This window comes from Canis lupus, chromosome 14 (assembly GCF_003254725.2).
Source record: "Canis lupus dingo isolate Sandy chromosome 14, ASM325472v2, whole genome shotgun sequence".
Taxonomy (NCBI): Eukaryota; Metazoa; Chordata; class Mammalia; order Carnivora; family Canidae; genus Canis; species Canis lupus.
This window is the reverse complement of record NC_064256.1, coordinates 379,511-396,008: the sequence shown is the minus strand read 5'-3', so window position 1 is coordinate 396,008 and position 16,498 is coordinate 379,511. Positions and strand designations below refer to the sequence as shown.

The 16,498-nt window shown below is 59.5% G+C and overlaps 1 protein-coding gene across 2 annotated transcripts in view; it reads left to right on the top strand.

Moving 5' to 3' along the window:
* The window catches only part of OBSCN (obscurin, cytoskeletal calmodulin and titin-interacting RhoGEF), a 132,925-nt gene that overhangs the window by 52,955 nt on the left and 63,472 nt on the right, over positions 1-16,498 (top strand). Inside the window, exons 16-34 of one of the 2 annotated variants that reach the window (XM_025454938.3) lie at positions 527-802; positions 2,785-3,060; positions 5,001-5,276; positions 7,258-7,533; positions 9,476-9,751; positions 10,573-10,857; positions 11,066-11,332; positions 11,502-11,771; positions 12,485-12,751; positions 12,998-13,264; positions 13,458-13,570; positions 13,684-13,837; positions 13,986-14,147; positions 14,222-14,326; positions 14,608-14,874; positions 14,972-15,241; positions 15,380-15,646; positions 15,732-15,998; positions 16,091-16,357. In XM_025454938.3, the coding sequence (XP_025310723.1) occupies positions 527-802; positions 2,785-3,060; positions 5,001-5,276; positions 7,258-7,533; positions 9,476-9,751; positions 10,573-10,857; positions 11,066-11,332; positions 11,502-11,771; positions 12,485-12,751; positions 12,998-13,264; positions 13,458-13,570; positions 13,684-13,837; positions 13,986-14,147; positions 14,222-14,326; positions 14,608-14,874; positions 14,972-15,241; positions 15,380-15,646; positions 15,732-15,998; positions 16,091-16,357 (4,608 nt within the window). The remainder of the gene's footprint in view (positions 1-526; positions 803-2,784; positions 3,061-5,000; positions 5,277-7,257; positions 7,534-9,475; positions 9,752-10,572; positions 10,858-11,065; positions 11,333-11,501; positions 11,772-12,484; positions 12,752-12,997; positions 13,265-13,457; positions 13,571-13,683; positions 13,838-13,985; positions 14,148-14,221; positions 14,327-14,607; positions 14,875-14,971; positions 15,242-15,379; positions 15,647-15,731; positions 15,999-16,090; positions 16,358-16,498) is intronic. The other variant, XM_049093447.1, reaches the window with a different exon arrangement.

Sequence of the window (16,498 nt, the reverse complement as noted above, 5' to 3'; positions counted from 1 at the left end):
GGAACAGCCTATGTGGAGCAGAGTTAGAATGTACTGTCCTCACCTGGAGGGCCCACATGGGGCAGTTGTAGGATGTGTGATCCCAACTGGAGCAGCTCTCACGGAGTTCTAGGAGAAGATACGGTCTGCTCCTGGACAAGCCCATGTGGATCAGCCTAGAATGGAGGTGCCTCACTGGGTGGCCCACATGCGGCGGTGATAAACATTCTAGCCCCACCTGGAACCAGACTAGGTGGGACACTTTTAGAATGTGCCGCCCCCCCCCCCCCACCTGGAAAGCGTGTGTAGAGCCATGATGCGATGTGTGGTCCCCACGTCTAGGGGCCCCTGCGGAGCAGTGAGGGATGGGCACATGAATCGTGTCCCTCATGGTCGAGAAGCTATGGGGCTTCTCCAGTCACATGGCTGGTGCAGAGCCTGGGGACGTTCCCAGTCCCCTGCAGCCCCGTGTAATCTTTCTCCTCCCAGTGCTGCCTTCCTCCCTTGGATGGTGCCTCTGACCCTGCATGTCCCCCTGTGTCCCCAGAGCCTACACCGGTGTTTGCCAAGGAGCAGCCAGCACGCAGTGAGGTGCAGGCCAAGGCGGGCGGCAGCGCCACGCTGAGCTGCGAGGTGGCCCAGGCCGGGACGGAGGTGACGTGGTACAAGGACGGGAAGAAGCTGAGTGCGAGCTCCAGGGTGCACGTGGAGGCCCAGGGCTGCAGCAGGAGGCTGGTGGTGCAGCAGGCGGGGCGGGCCGACGCCGGGGAGTACAGCTGCGAGGCCGGGGGCCAGAAGGTGTCCTTCCGCCTGGACGTCGCAGGTCAGTTCGCGGAGAATAGCCTGGATTACAGGCGATGGTCACACTAGCCCACAGCCCAGACGGACCCGGGAGCTTTCCTGTCCCTTCCTCCCAGCTGCCACTTTCTGTCTGGTGTCTGATCCCAGAGATGTTGCCGGGCGAGGGTTTACTGAAGGGAATGGGCCCCCCGTGGGCAACCCTCAGCCACTCGTTCGGAATGCACGGTTGTTCTTTGCCGTCCTGCACCTGGGCTCCATTTGGTGTCCCGGCCATAGTTGACCAGATGTCCTCACCTGTGGATGCTCTAGTGGTTCCCAGAGGCCTCGTTGGGTGTTTCTCACCATCGAGAGACGTATGGAGTCCAGTACCCAGGGCAAGCACGCGGGCACCCGGTCATCCTTGGAATTATCTCGACACTGCGTGTTTGTGATGGAGGTTTTAGGTGTCCTGGGCGTGCTTCTGTCCTTGCACACGGGTATGGAGCCTCTCTGCACAGAGGCCAGAGAGATGCTCATGGCAGAGCCTCAAGGAAATAGTGAGCATGGAAGTGGTAGCCAAGCACCCGTGGTGCAACAGGCGTGTGTTCGGGAGCTGTCTCCACAAAGCTCGTCCTGTATCATTTTGTCTTCAGTTAGGATATCCCGTGTTAGAACTCCGTGGGATTCCGAGGCAAGGGTTGAGAGAGGGAGAGGAGTACGCAGCCCATGGGCACACTTGTGACCCAGAGCGCTGTGGTGGCGGCCCCCCCCTCGACTGGCAAAAAGGGTCTGCGATGGGGGTCCATGAGCTGTGCCTCCCGGGCCGGTTCTCAGAGAATCCTGTGACTTTGTCTTTATGTTCCGTGTCTCGGATGGGGGTCAGCGCAGCCCCGCCCTGGTCCTGGGGCCGCACACAGTGGACTGCTGTTGTCTCAGGAGATCGTGACCCGCGGGCGTGCGTGGACACCGCCACGGCGGCTGTGCGCCTTTTCGACTTGCTGTTTAAGACAGTCTGACACCATTTAATGCAAGAGAATCAGAATGGTGATGACACGTTGTCCCAGTGGTTGTAGGAAAGGAAATCAAACTGATGTATGAAGTCAACAGTGGGGCTCCCCGGGTGGGTCTGTGGGTGAAGCGTCTGCCTTCGGCTCAGGTCCTGTTCCCATGCTCCCAGGATCGAGCTGTGTCGGGCTCCCTGCTTAACGGGGGTCTCCTTCTCCCTCTGCCTGCCCCCCTCCCCCCGCTTGCTTTCTCTCTTCCTCTCTCTCCAAGAAAATCTTAGGAGAAGTAGACAATGCAAACGGCCCCGCCGGGATGTAGCGCCAGTAACAAAATGTCTTTGTGAATCCACGTGTGAGTCCAAAGGCTTGCCGGGTGAATTCTTCCAGATATGCTGGAATTTAATCACTTCTTGCTCGTGGACTTTCTTATACAGAATAGGAAAGGAGCTGTGCTCTTATCTCATTTTACGTGGTAGCGTAAGTTCTATAGCAAAGCAGGCCGGGGCTGTAGAAACACTTCATAGTGTAGGTCTGTCATGGATTTCAGGGTCTCTACGGGAGACGAAGTATGAGCAAGGTGACACCAGTCTGTCGGAAGCATCACACGGGGGATAGAGGTACAGCTTCATTACCCCCCAGCCCATCACCAATAGCTGTCGGCACAGAGTCGGTGGGAGCAGGGACCCATGTGGGATTGAGGGCCACACAGCTGGTGTCCAGCCTGGAGAACATCCCAGCTTCCTGGGTACTCCCGCTTCCCCAGTGCTGCATCTTTTCCTTTTTTTTTTTTAAAGATTTTATTTATTTCAGAGAGCACAAGCAGGGGGAGCAGCAGAGGGAGAGGGAGAAGCAGATTCCTTGCTGAGCAGGGACAACCGCCCCCCCCCCCCGCCCCCGCCCCGCCCCGATGCAGAGCTCAATCCCAGGACCCTGAGATCATGACCTGAGCCACCCAGGCACCGCCCAGTACTGCATCTTGACTTAGATAAGGTTTTGATCACGCGTCCCCCTGTGTCCCCAGAGCCTACACCGGTGTTTGCCAAGGAGCAGCCAGCACGCAGTGAGGTGCAGGCCAAGGCGGGCGGCAGCGCCACGCTGAGCTGCGAGGTGGCCCAGGCCGGGACGGAGGTGACGTGGTACAAGGACGGGAAGAAGCTGAGTGCGAGCTCCAGGGTGCACGTGGAGGCCCAGGGCTGCAGCAGGAGGCTGGTGGTGCAGCAGGCGGGGCGGGCCGACGCCGGGGAGTACAGCTGCGAGGCCGGGGGCCAGAAGGTGTCCTTCCGCCTGGACGTCGCAGGTCAGTTCCACCAACTGAGTCTTGTGTGGAGGTGATGAAGGGATTGCATTACACACCCCGTAGGCCCTGCTGCTCCCTGCATCCGTCCTCACCTTTTCACCTCTGCCATCCTGTTGCCTTCTATTTTCGTAGCCATGGCTGGACGGATGGAGGTTTAATGAGAAGGGTGTGTGTGTGCAGTGACAGGGCCGTTTTTGCGCCCCGAGCGGTGCTGTCACGTCCTAATGCTTAGTCATGCATCTGAGCACCTGCACAGAACCCTCCCAGAGTTCCTCGGTGACCAGGATGATGGCTGTGCTCCACGCTCGGGTAGAGGCATCAAGTAGACTAAGCATCTCACACCTTGGTTATGTGACTGTGCTTTTCTGGGGGGCACTGTCCGGGGTTCTTCTTAGCGAGAGACATTTCAGTTTCTTGAAACCAATAGGGGAGGTTTTGACCATATAATCATATTTGGAAATATCTCAACTAAACTTTAGATTATCCTGTCTTAGTTGCTTCAGGATATTGTTTTTCACATGGATATGCGGTATCTGTGCAGCTCGGTGCAGGGGTAGTTTGCAGATCAAGGGGTCAAAACAAAACAGAAACAGAGTTTTGCATACACGGGCTCCTGCCGAACCGCAGGTTTGTTTGTTTTTACTGCAATGTCTATACGATAAGGAGAGAGGAGTTGTTTTCATAAACGGTGCTTGAATCATTTAAAATTGGGAAAAAATTAAACTGTAATGGAATTCACACAACACCCAAAAGCCATGTCCTGGTAGGATAGCAACCATGAAACCTTCAGATGACACACAGTTGTTTGAAGATTCGGGTAAGGAAAGATTCCTTCCATAGAACTTGAAAGCTCTGAATGCAATAGGACGAGATAGACATATGTGATGACACTAGCATTGAGAATTTCATTCCTCTGAAGAGGCCATAAGAGAGTGAAAAGGCAAGCCACAGATTTGGGAAAACAACTTTAAACACATAGTTGTCAGTCTCTAACTTTTAAGGAAAGAGTGCCTTAAAATGAGTAGAGAAAAGACAGTACTGTTGGTGAATGAGCAGAGACATGAACCGTGTCCCCACAGTGGAGCAACCAGGAGTGGGCAGCCCAGGAATACTGGGGGAGGTGCCAGGCCTCATGAGTCCGCAGACAGTGACAGAGATGCTGGGGGAAGTACAGGGACTCCACCAGATAGACACCAGTTGAAAATACTAAGATAGGAAACGGCATGGAGACTCGGAAGCTTTGTAGACCATAGCGGGGGAAAGTTGCCTTCAAACTCTACAGAAATGTCGAATGTCCTCCGGGAAAGTAGAACAATCCATGTATCATGACCACAGAGTCCATGTACACAGAAGTGTCCCAGACTCCCCTCTGGAACAGCCCAGGTGGGGCAATGATGGGATGTGTGGTGCCCCTGGAACAGCCTATGTGGAGCAGAGTTAGAATGTACTGTCCTCACCTGGAGGGCCCACATGGGGCAGTTGTAGGATGTGTGATCCCAACTGGAGCAGCTCTCACGGAGTTCTAGGAGAAGATACGGTCTGCTCCTGGACAAGCCCATGTGGATCAGCCTAGAATGGAGGTGCCTCACTGGGTGGCCCACATGCGGCGGTGATAAACATTCTAGCCCCACCTGGAACCAGACTAGGTGGGACACTTTTAGAATGTGCCGCCCCCCCCCCCCCACCTGGAAAGCGTGTGTAGAGCCATGATGCGATGTGTGGTCCCCACGTCTAGGGGCCCCTGCGGAGCAGTGAGGGATGGGCACATGAATCGTGTCCCTCATGGTCGAGAAGCTATGGGGCTTCTCCAGTCACATGGCTGGTGCAGAGCCTGGGGACGTTCCCAGTCCCCTGCAGCCCCGTGTAATCTTTCTCCTCCCAGTGCTGCCTTCCTCCCTTGGATGGTGCCTCTGACCCTGCATGTCCCCCTGTGTCCCCAGAGCCTACACCGGTGTTTGCCAAGGAGCAGCCAGCACGCAGTGAGGTGCAGGCCAAGGCGGGCGGCAGCGCCACGCTGAGCTGCGAGGTGGCCCAGGCCGGGACGGAGGTGACGTGGTACAAGGACGGGAAGAAGCTGAGTGCGAGCTCCAGGGTGCACGTGGAGGCCCAGGGCTGCAGCAGGAGGCTGGTGGTGCAGCAGGCGGGGCGGGCCGACGCCGGGGAGTACAGCTGCGAGGCCGGGGGCCAGAAGGTGTCCTTCCGCCTGGACGTCGCAGGTCAGTTCGCGGAGAATAGCCTGGATTACAGGCGATGGTCACACTAGCCCACAGCCCAGACGGACCCGGGAGCTTTCCTGTCCCTTCCTCCCAGCTGCCACTTTCTGTCTGGTGTCTGATCCCAGAGATGTTGCCGGGCGAGGGTTTACTGAAGGGAATGGGCCCCCCGTGGGCAACCCTCAGCCACTCGTTCGGAATGCACGGTTGTTCTTTGCCGTCCTGCACCTGGGCTCCATTTGGTGTCCCGGCCATAGTTGACCAGATGTCCTCACCTGTGGATGCTCTAGTGGTTCCCAGAGGCCTCGTTGGGTGTTTCTCACCATCGAGAGACGTATGGAGTCCAGTACCCAGGGCAAGCACGCGGGCACCCGGTCATCCTTGGAATTATCTCGACACTGCGTGTTTGTGATGGAGGTTTTAGGTGTCCTGGGCGTGCTTCTGTCCTTGCACACGGGTATGGAGCCTCTCTGCACAGAGGCCAGAGAGATGCTCATGGCAGAGCCTCAAGGAAATAGTGAGCATGGAAGTGGTAGCCAAGCACCCGTGGTGCAACAGGCGTGTGTTCGGGAGCTGTCTCCACAAAGCTCGTCCTGTATCATTTTGTCTTCAGTTAGGATATCCCGTGTTAGAACTCCGTGGGATTCCGAGGCAAGGGTTGAGAGAGGGAGAGGAGTACGCAGCCCATGGGCACACTTGTGACCCAGAGCGCTGTGGTGGCGGCCCCCCCCTCGACTGGCAAAAAGGGTCTGCGATGGGGGTCCATGAGCTGTGCCTCCCGGGCCGGTTCTCAGAGAATCCTGTGACTTTGTCTTTATGTTCCGTGTCTCGGATGAGGGTCAGCGCAGCCCCGCCCTGGTCCTGGGGCCGCACACAGTGGACTGCTGTTGTCTCAGGAGATCGTGACCCGCGGGCGTGCGTGGACACCGCCACGGCGGCTGTGCGCCTTTTCGACTTGCTGTTTAAGACAGTCTGACACCATTTAATGCAAGAGAATCAGAATGGTGATGACACGTTGTCCCAGTGGTTGTAGGAAAGGAAATCAAACTGATGTATGAAGTCAACAGTGGGGCTCCCCGGGTGGGTCTGTGGGTGAAGCGTCTGCCTTCGGCTCAGGTCCTGTTCCCATGCTCCCAGGATCGAGCTGTGTCGGGCTCCCTGCTTAACGGGGGTCTCCTTCTCCCTCTGCCTGCCCCCCTCCCCCCGCTTGCTTTCTCTCTTCCTCTCTCTCCAAGAAAATCTTAGGAGAAGTAGACAATGCAAACGGCCCCGCCGGGATGTAGCGCCAGTAACAAAATGTCTTTGTGAATCCACGTGTGAGTCCAAAGGCTTGCCGGGTGAATTCTTCCAGATATGCTGGAATTTAATCACTTCTTGCTCGTGGACTTTCTTATACAGAATAGGAAAGGAGCTGTGCTCTTATCTCATTTTACGTGGTAGCGTAAGTTCTATAGCAAAGCAGGCCGGGGCTGTAGAAACACTTCATAGTGTAGGTCTGTCATGGATTTCAGGGTCTCTACGGGAGACGAAGTATGAGCAAGGTGACACCAGTCTGTCGGAAGCATCACACGGGGGATAGAGGTACAGCTTCATTACCCCCCAGCCCATCACCAATAGCTGTCGGCACAGAGTCGGTGGGAGCAGGGACCCATGTGGGATTGAGGGCCACACAGCTGGTGTCCAGCCTGGAGAACATCCCAGCTTCCTGGGTACTCCCGCTTCCCCAGTGCTGCATCTTTTCCTTTTTTTTTTTTAAAGATTTTATTTATTTCAGAGAGCACAAGCAGGGGGAGCAGCAGAGGGAGAGGGAGAAGCAGATTCCTTGCTGAGCAGGGACAACCGCCCCCCCCCCCGCCCCCGCCCCGCCCCGATGCAGAGCTCAATCCCAGGACCCTGAGATCATGACCTGAGCCACCCAGGCACCGCCCAGTACTGCATCTTGACTTAGATAAGGTTTTGATCACGCGTCCCCCTGTGTCCCCAGAGCCTACACCGGTGTTTGCCAAGGAGCAGCCAGCACGCAGTGAGGTGCAGGCCAAGGCGGGCGGCAGCGCCACGCTGAGCTGCGAGGTGGCCCAGGCCGGGACGGAGGTGACGTGGTACAAGGACGGGAAGAAGCTGAGTGCGAGCTCCAGGGTGCACGTGGAGGCCCAGGGCTGCAGCAGGAGGCTGGTGGTGCAGCAGGCGGGGCGGGCCGACGCCGGGGAGTACAGCTGCGAGGCCGGGGGCCAGAAGGTGTCCTTCCGCCTGGACGTCGCAGGTCAGTTCCACCAACTGAGTCTTGTGTGGAGGTGATGAAGGGATTGCATTACACACCCCGTAGGCCCTGCTGCTCCCTGCATCCGTCCTCACCTTTTCACCTCTGCCATCCTGTTGCCTTCTATTTTCGTAGCCATGGCTGGACGGATGGAGGTTTAATGAGAAGGGTGTGTGTGTGCAGTGACAGGGCCGTTTTTGCGCCCCGAGCGGTGCTGTCACGTCCTAATGCTTAGTCATGCATCTGAGCACCTGCACAGAACCCTCCCAGAGTTCCTCGGTGACCAGGATGATGGCTGTGCTCCACGCTCGGGTAGAGGCATCAAGTAGACTAAGCATCTCACACCTTGGTTATGTGACTGTGCTTTTCTGGGGGGCACTGTCCGGGGTTCTTCTTAGCGAGAGACATTTCAGTTTCTTGAAACCAATAGGGGAGGTTTTGACCATATAATCATATTTGGAAATATCTCAACTAAACTTTAGATTATCCTGTCTTAGTTGCTTCAGGATATTGTTTTTCACATGGATATGCGGTATCTGTGCAGCTCGGTGCAGGGGTAGTTTGCAGATCAAGGGGTCAAAACAAAACAGAAACAGAGTTTTGCATACACGGGCTCCTGCCGAACCGCAGGTTTGTTTGTTTTTACTGCAATGTCTATACGATAAGGAGAGAGGAGTTGTTTTCATAAACGGTGCTTGAATCATTTAAAATTGGGAAAAAATTAAACTGTAATGGAATTCACACAACACCCAAAAGCCATGTCCTGGTAGGATAGCAACCATGAAACCTTCAGATGACACACAGTTGTTTGAAGATTCGGGTAAGGAAAGATTCCTTCCATAGAACTTGAAAGCTCTGAATGCAATAGGACGAGATAGACATATGTGATGACACTAGCATTGAGAATTTCATTCCTCTGAAGAGGCCATAAGAGAGTGAAAAGGCAAGCCACAGATTTGGGAAAACAACTTTAAACACATAGTTGTCAGTCTCTAACTTTTAAGGAAAGAGTGCCTTAAAATGAGTAGAGAAAAGACAGTACTGTTGGTGAATGAGCAGAGACATGAACCGTGTCCCCACAGTGGAGCAACCAGGAGTGGGCAGCCCAGGAATACTGGGGGAGGTGCCAGGCCTCATGAGTCCGCAGACAGTGACAGAGATGCTGGGGGAAGTACAGGGACTCCACCAGATAGACACCAGTTGAAAATACTAAGATAGGAAACGGCATGGAGACTCGGAAGCTTTGTAGACCATAGCGGGGGAAAGTTGCCTTCAAACTCTACAGAAATGTCGAATGTCCTCCGGGAAAGTAGAACAATCCATGTATCATGACCACAGAGTCCATGTACACAGAAGTGTCCCAGACTCCCCTCTGGAACAGCCCAGGTGGGGCAATGATGGGATGTGTGGTGCCCCTGGAACAGCCTATGTGGAGCAGAGTTAGAATGTACTGTCCTCACCTGGAGGGCCCACATGGGGCAGTTGTAGGATGTGTGATCCCAACTGGAGCAGCTCTCACGGAGTTCTAGGAGAAGATACGGTCTGCTCCTGGACAAGCCCATGTGGATCAGCCTAGAATGGAGGTGCCTCACTGGGTGGCCCACATGCGGCGGTGATAAACATTCTAGCCCCACCTGGAACCAGACTAGGTGGGACACTTTTAGAATGTGCCGCCCCCCCCCCCCCCCACCTGGAAAGCGTGTGTAGAGCCATGATGCGATGTGTGGTCCCCACGTCTAGGGGCCCCTGCGGAGCAGTGAGGGATGGGCACATGAATCGTGTCCCTCATGGTCGAGAAGCTATGGGGCTTCTCCAGTCACATGGCTGGTGCAGAGCCTGGGGACGTTCCCAGTCCCCTGCAGCCCCGTGTAATCTTTCTCCTCCCAGTGCTGCCTTCCTCCCTTGGATGGTGCCTCTGACCCTGCATGTCCCCCTGTGTCCCCAGAGCCTACACCGGTGTTTGCCAAGGAGCAGCCAGCACGCAGTGAGGTGCAGGCCAAGGCGGGCGGCAGCGCCACGCTGAGCTGCGAGGTGGCCCAGGCCGGGACGGAGGTGACGTGGTACAAGGACGGGAAGAAGCTGAGTGCGAGCTCCAGGGTGCACGTGGAGGCCCAGGGCTGCAGCAGGAGGCTGGTGGTGCAGCAGGCGGGGCGGGCCGACGCCGGGGAGTACAGCTGCGAGGCCGGGGGCCAGAAGGTGTTTTTCAGTCTCGAGTTTGCAGGTGGGTTCTAGCATTGGGTAGAGGTTATAGCGCATGACAAATCTGGAAAGGTGGCCTTTTTGACACGGTGGGAGCTGTTGTGTGTTGTCCATGTGGTGGGTTGTCTGTTGATGGGCCCATCCTCGGCCTCTGTCCACTTCCGTGGTCCTTGGGTTAGACAGCATGCTGCAGGCCCTATTGTGGCATGTTCTTGGCATCTGCTTCTCTAAGCTTTTGTCTTCACTGTCACATCTGTACCTTAACTAGTACAAAACCTGCCACTGAGGCTTTCTTGGTCACCTGCACCTGCTAAGGACTGGTCTATCAGAAGAACTTTTCTGTGTAGGTTTATGAACAGATACATTTCCCATTTTAAATCCTTGTTGTGGAGGTATGCAGCCTCAGTTGAGTGGTCTCCGGCCTTGGGATCCTGAGGGTCCAGCTGTCCTTTGTCTAGCACTTGCTTGGGTGCCAATCCGGGCATGGACCTGGGCCAAGTTGTCCTATCATATCTCCTCTCCTGCCCTGTTCCTGAGGCCCTTCTGAAACATGGGTCCAGGCCCAGGCTGTTTCAGGGTCTCTTTGAAACACTTGCTTTTCCACCCTGCAGTCTTTGCCCATGGGGCCCACCTTCCCTGGTGGGCAGGGATCCTGGGCTCTCAGCTCTGGGAGGGACAGAGCTCCTGGCCTCAGGCCTTTGGTCCCAGGTGGCTCCTTCTGGATGCCCTGTCTGGCTCTGGGAGCTGGGTTGTGGCTGGCAGGTGGTCTGGCTCCTAGGTGGGATGGGGCGCAGGACAGGAAGGCAAGGGCCTTGCTCTTATGCCCACCGATGTCCCCCCCAGAGCGGGAGCCTGAGCCCCCTACCCTGCAGAAACCTGGCCGCAGGGAGCCTCTGGTGGTCAGGGAGCATGAGGACATATTCCTGACTGCCACGCTGGCGACACCCTCTGTGGCTGCGGTGACCTGGCTCAAGGACGGCGTGGAGATCCGCAGAAGCAAGCGGCATGAAATGGCCAGCCTGGGGGTGACCCACACCCTGAAGATCCGCGGAGCGCAAACCCTGGACAGCGCGGTCTACAGCTGCCGCGTGGGCACAGAGGGGCAGGATTTCCCCGTGCAGGTGGAAGGTCAGCGGGACTGGGCGGCCCCCAGAGCCCCGTGTGTGCAGGGTGAGGGCGCGGGGGCGGGGGGGGGGTGCGCTCCCCTGGGAGGTGCTGTGGGCAGCGACCCTGTGCGGAGCCAGAGTAGGACTCACCGCCCCGGTGCTGTGCGCAGAGGTGGCCTCGGGGGGCCCCCCCGCAGTGATGTGCCTGCCCCCCCCCCCCCCCCCCGCAGAGGTGGCAGCCAAGTTCTGCCAGCACCTGGAGCCCGCCAGCGGGGAGCTGGGCGGCACGGTGACGCTGGCCTGCGAGCTGAGCCCGCCACAGGCTGAGGTCGTGTGGCGCCACGGGAGCGCGCAGCTCCGGGCTGGCAAGCGCTTCCGCATGGAAGCCGCGGGGCCCCGGCGCACGCTCACCCTGTCGGGCCTGCGGCTGGAGGATGCAGGGGAGTACGCCTGCGAAACCCGCGACGACCGCACCAGCGCACAGCTCACGGTCAGCGGTACGCGGCGGTGGGGTGCGCGGTGGGTGGTGGGGTGTGCGGTGGGCGGGGTGCCCCTGGGCAGCTTCCTGGAGGAGGCGTCCTTTGTCCACGCCGGCGAGGTGGGGCCTCTGCCTCTACCTGGTCGCCCGCCTTCCTCCCGCTTCTCCAGCAAAATTCCCGTCCGCAGCTCCCCGCATGGTCAAGTTCACGTCGGGGTTGAGCGCCGCGGTGGCCGAGGAGGGCAGTGAGGCCACCTTCCAGTGCGTCGTGTCCCCCAGCGACGCAGCGGTCTCGTGGTTCCGGGACGGCGCCCTGCTGCAGCCCAGCGAGAAGTTTCTAATCTCGCAGAGCGGTGCCAGCCACAGCCTGACGGTGTGCAGCCTGACCCTGGAGGACTCTGGCCAGATCACGGTGGAGGCTGAGGGTGTCTTGTCCTCTGCTGCTCTCCGCGTGCGAGGTGTGTGTGTGTGCAGTGTGTGTATTCGTGGCAGGGAGGGCCTCCCCAAGGGCTGGTTTTCTGGCAGCACTCGATGCCAGCTTGTGTACAGCTGGTGGTCTGGGTGACCTGGAGGCTTCTCTGGGTGGGGCCCAGGTGTTAGGTACCTACTCTGAAGGAGGCAAAGGAAACTCCTACAAAATGCATCTGGCTGGGGAGTGGGCAGAGGTTGAAGCTGTCCAGGGAGGCTTCCCGGAGTAGGCATCCCAAGCCAAAACCCCCTGGAGAGCAAAGCGGAGGAAGTGGGGTTGGCAGCTGGTGCAGGCAGAGGCCGGAGGTGGTGATGGGCTGACACCAGGACCTCCCCTGGGGAGCTGCTGCAGGTCCTGAGTGGGAGTCATGTGAGCACACAGCTTCTGGGGAGATGGTGGCAGGGCCTGGACTAGGAGGCCTGCACCACACTTAGGAGTTCCAGGCATGGCAGGGTCATGGGGGGTAGGGGAGCTGGTGATGAGAGGCATGCTGGGGAACGCACAGCCTCCCAGGGCCTGGGCTTCCTCCCCTGTAGTTGTACCTGTACAGGTGCACGCTGGGCCCAGCCTGGAATCAGCATGTGAGATCATGCTGGGGATCAGCTGTGCCGCCAGGCGTGGGCCGGGGTGGAAGGGCCCCCGAGCTCTGGCCTTCCCAAGAGTGGCAGTGGCTGCAGTGACCTCCCTTGCTTGGGACCCCAGAGGCCCCAGTGCTGTTCAGAAAGAAGCTAGAGCCACAGACAGTGGAAGAGCGGAGCTTGGTGACCATGGAAGTGGAGCTGACTCGGCCGTGGCCTGAGGTTAAGTGGACGCGGAATGCTACCGCCCTGGCGCCAGGCAAGAATGTGGAGATTCACGCGGAGAGCACCAGTCACCGCTTGATTCTTCGCTGTGTGGGTTTTGCTGACCGTGGCTTCTATGGGTGTGAGACTCCGGACGACAAGACCCAGGCCAAGCTCACCGTTGAAAGTGAGCAGCAGCAGCAGGCTGGGCCTGGGGGGTGGGCAACTGGGAAGGAGATGGGACGGGGAGGGAAGCAGATGTCCCCCTGGAGGGATGGGCCCTGGGGGATGCCAGGAAGGTAGCGAGGGTGGATGGGGTGGGCTTCTCCCTCCTGGACAGCTGGCCCGCTCTGAGGCCCCTGGGGTGGTGAGTGGCCTGAGGACCATGGTGTCCGGACAGGGGCTCACCTCTCCCTGTGCGTTTGTCCTGCAGTGCGCCAGGTCCGGCTGGTGCGGGGCCTGCAGGCAGTGGAGGCATCGGAGCAGGGGACGGTCAGCATGGAGGTGGAGCTGTCCCATGACGATGTGGAGGGCAGCTGGACGCATGACGGCCTGCGGCTACAGCCAGGGCCCACATGCCAGCTGGCGGTGCACGGCCCCATCCACACCCTGACGCTATTCGGGCTGCGGCCACAGGACAGTGGCCTCATTGCTTTCAAAGCTGAGGGGGTGCACACGTCTGCACGGCTCGTAGTCACTGGTGCGTGGGCTTGGGCAGGACCCATTGCAGAGCGCCTCACCTCTGCCCCTGGGGGAGGCGGGCAGCACAGGGTGGTGGAATCCTGTGGGTCAGGGGCATTGGGTCTCATTCCTAGAACCAGCCATGTGATACCACCCAGCTTAGCCCTCCCCCCACCACCCTGCCTCTCACTTCTCCTGTCCTGCCAACCTAGAGCTGCCTGTGAGGTTCAGCCGCCCCCTGCAGGACATAGTGGCCACAGAGAAGGACAAGGTGACCCTGGAGTGTGAGCTGTCACGCCCCAACGTGGATGTACGCTGGCTGAAGGTACCTCCCTGTTGCGGGAGTCCTGGGCTCCCCCTGCCTGTTTGTGGCCTCGCAGGGGTGGGGTGGCTCTGTTGGGCAGCTCCAGTGTCTGACCTGACCTCATCCCTCCTTAGGACGGCGTGGAGCTGCGGGTGGGCAAGACAGTGGGCATGGTGGCCCAAGGTGCATGTCGGAGTCTCATCATTTACCGGTGTGAGCTCGGGGACCAGGGCGTGTACGTGTGTGACGCCCACGACACGCAGAGCTCAGCCTCCCTGAAGGTGCAAGGTGGGCAGATTAGGGGTCCAGGCCTCCCTGCATTTCCCAGCCGAATGCTGAGCCCCCTTGCTCTGCCCTGCCCTGTGCTCCTCAGTAGTCGGGGGAGGGGGAAAGCTCCGTGTGTCTGTGTGTGACAGGGCCTGGCTTGTTACCCCAGGTCGCAAGGTCCAGATCGTGAGGCCTCTGGAGGATGTGGAGGTGATGGAGAAGGAGGGCGCCACCTTCTCCTGTGAGGTCTCTCTCGATGAGGTGCCAGCAGAGTGGTTCTGGGAGGGCAGCAAGCTCCGGCCCAGTGACAACGTGCGCATCCGCCAGGAAGGTGCGACGCTCAGCAGGCCTCGGGTGGGCACGTCCTCCCTCCGTCCCCCAGTACTGAGTGGCCCGTCTTTCCAGGAAGGACACACACGCTTATCTACCGGAGGGTCCTGGTAGAAGATGCAGGGGAGATCAAATTTGTGGTTGAAACTGCAGAATCTCGAGCGCAGCTGCGAGTGAAAGGTGAGAGTGCAGGGGAGGGTTTGTGCTGGATGGCTCCTGAGTGAGCACGCACCCCTTTCCTGTCTTCCAAGTGGGCCCCAGAGAAGCAAGCCCCTAGGTGACATGGGGTCGCCCCCTAGTGGCCCTGGTGAGAGGGGAGGGGGTCAGCATGGGCTGTTCTGCCCCAGCGCAGGGGCCCAGCCTGGTGCCAGGAGGACACAGAGGCAGAGCCCCCAGGCCACAGTGAGGGTAGGGTTCTGGGCGCCCTGAGAACCCCGCTTCCTCATGGGCCACACCCACAGAGCTGCCAGTGACCATCTTGCGCCCGCTGCGGGACAAGATAGCCATGGAGAAGCACCGCGGAGTGCTGGAGTGCCAGATGTCTCGGGCCAGCGCCCAGGTGCAGTGGTTCAAGGGCAGCGTGGAATTGCATTCTGGGCCCAAGTACGAGATGGTCAGTGACGGCCTCTACCGGAAGCTAGTCATCAAGGATGTGCAGCCCGAGGACGAAGACACCTACACCTGCGATGCTGGGGACGTGAAGACAAGCGCCCAGTTCTTCGTGGAAGGTGCGGGCAGGGCAGTGTGAGCACCTCTCCAGCGTCCCGGGAGCGGCTGGCGGTCCTCCCTATGGGACGCCGCCGGTGACCAGCCCCTTGCCCACAGAGCAATCCATCACCATCGTGCGCGGCCTGCAGGACATGACAGTGATGGAACCTGCCCCTGCCTGGTTTGAGTGTGAGACTTCCATCCCATCGGTGCGGCCACCCAAGTGGCTCCTGGGAAAGACAGTGCTGCAGGCCGGGGCCAATGTGGGCATGGAGCAGGAGGGCACCGTGCACCGGCTGACACTGCGGCGCACCTGCTCCACCATGACCGGCCCAGTGCACTTCACCATTGGCAAGTCGCGCTCCACTGCGCGCCTGGTGGTCTCAGGTGAGGGCGTGGCCCCACAGGTAGGCTGCTCATGGATCTGGCATGGACCTGGCACAGGTGGGGGTAACCTCCTCGGGCTGTGGGGACCCCGGGGGGCCCTCCGTGTCCGCAGCGCTACCCTCTCCCCTCCAATTGCAGACATCCCCATGGTGCTCACACGGCCGCTGGAGCCCAAGGCAGGGCGCGAGCTGCAGTCAGTGGTCCTGTCCTGTGACTTCAAGCCGCCCCCCAAGGCTGTGCAGTGGTACAAGGAGGACACGCCCCTGGCACCCTCGGAGAAGTTCAAGATGATGCTGGAGGGCCACATGGCTGAGCTGCGCATTCTCCGCCTCACGCCTGCTGATGCAGGCATCTACCGGTGCCAGGCTGGCAGCGCCCAGAGCAGTGCCCAGGTCACGGTGGAAGGTAGCGGGGGTGCGCAGGGTCCGGGAGGGGGCCGGGGCCGGGGGCGCCTGTGGCGGGTGCTGAGCAGCCGCTGTGCTCCTGGCAGCCCGCGAGGTGACCGTGACGCAGCCACTGCAGGACGCACAAGTCACGGAGGAGGGCCGGGCCTGTTTCTCATGCGAGCTGTCCCATGAGGACGAGGAGGTGGAGTGGTCGCTCAACGGCGCGCCTCTGTACAACGACAGCTTCCACGAGATCACCCACGAGGGCCGTTGCCACACGCTGGTGCTGAAGCGGGTCCGGCGGGTGGACACAGGCACCGTGCGCGTCTCCTCCCCCAAAGTGTCGGCTACCGCCCGCCTGGAGGTCAAGGGTGAGGCGTCCCTGGGGTCCTCCGGTGTGGGGGGGGTGCTCTCCGCAGGCAGGAGGTGGCACTGGCTCAGCTCCCCACCCTCTCCCCCCCAGCAAAGCCGGTAGTGTTCCTGAAGGCCTTGGACGATGTATCCGCGGAGGAACGGGGCACGCTGGCCCTGCAGTGCGAGGTCTCAGACCCCCAGGCCTGCGTGGTGTGGCGAAAGGACGACGTGGAGCTGGGCCCCAGCGACAAGTATGACTTCCTGCACACAGCGGGGACGCGTGGGCTCGTGGTGCACGACTTGAGCCGGGACGACACCGGCCTCTACACTTGCAGCGTGGGCTTGGAGGAGACCCGCGCCCAAGTCATTGTGCACGGTGTGTGGCAGGGGTTAGCTTCAGGGGGCGGGACTGGGCCAGGGGCGGGACTGAGCCCAGGGCAGGGGAAAGGGTCGGGGGAGGGGGGCACCCATTCTCCAAGGCCAGAAGCTGCTGCAGACCGAGCGGTCAGCGCGAACT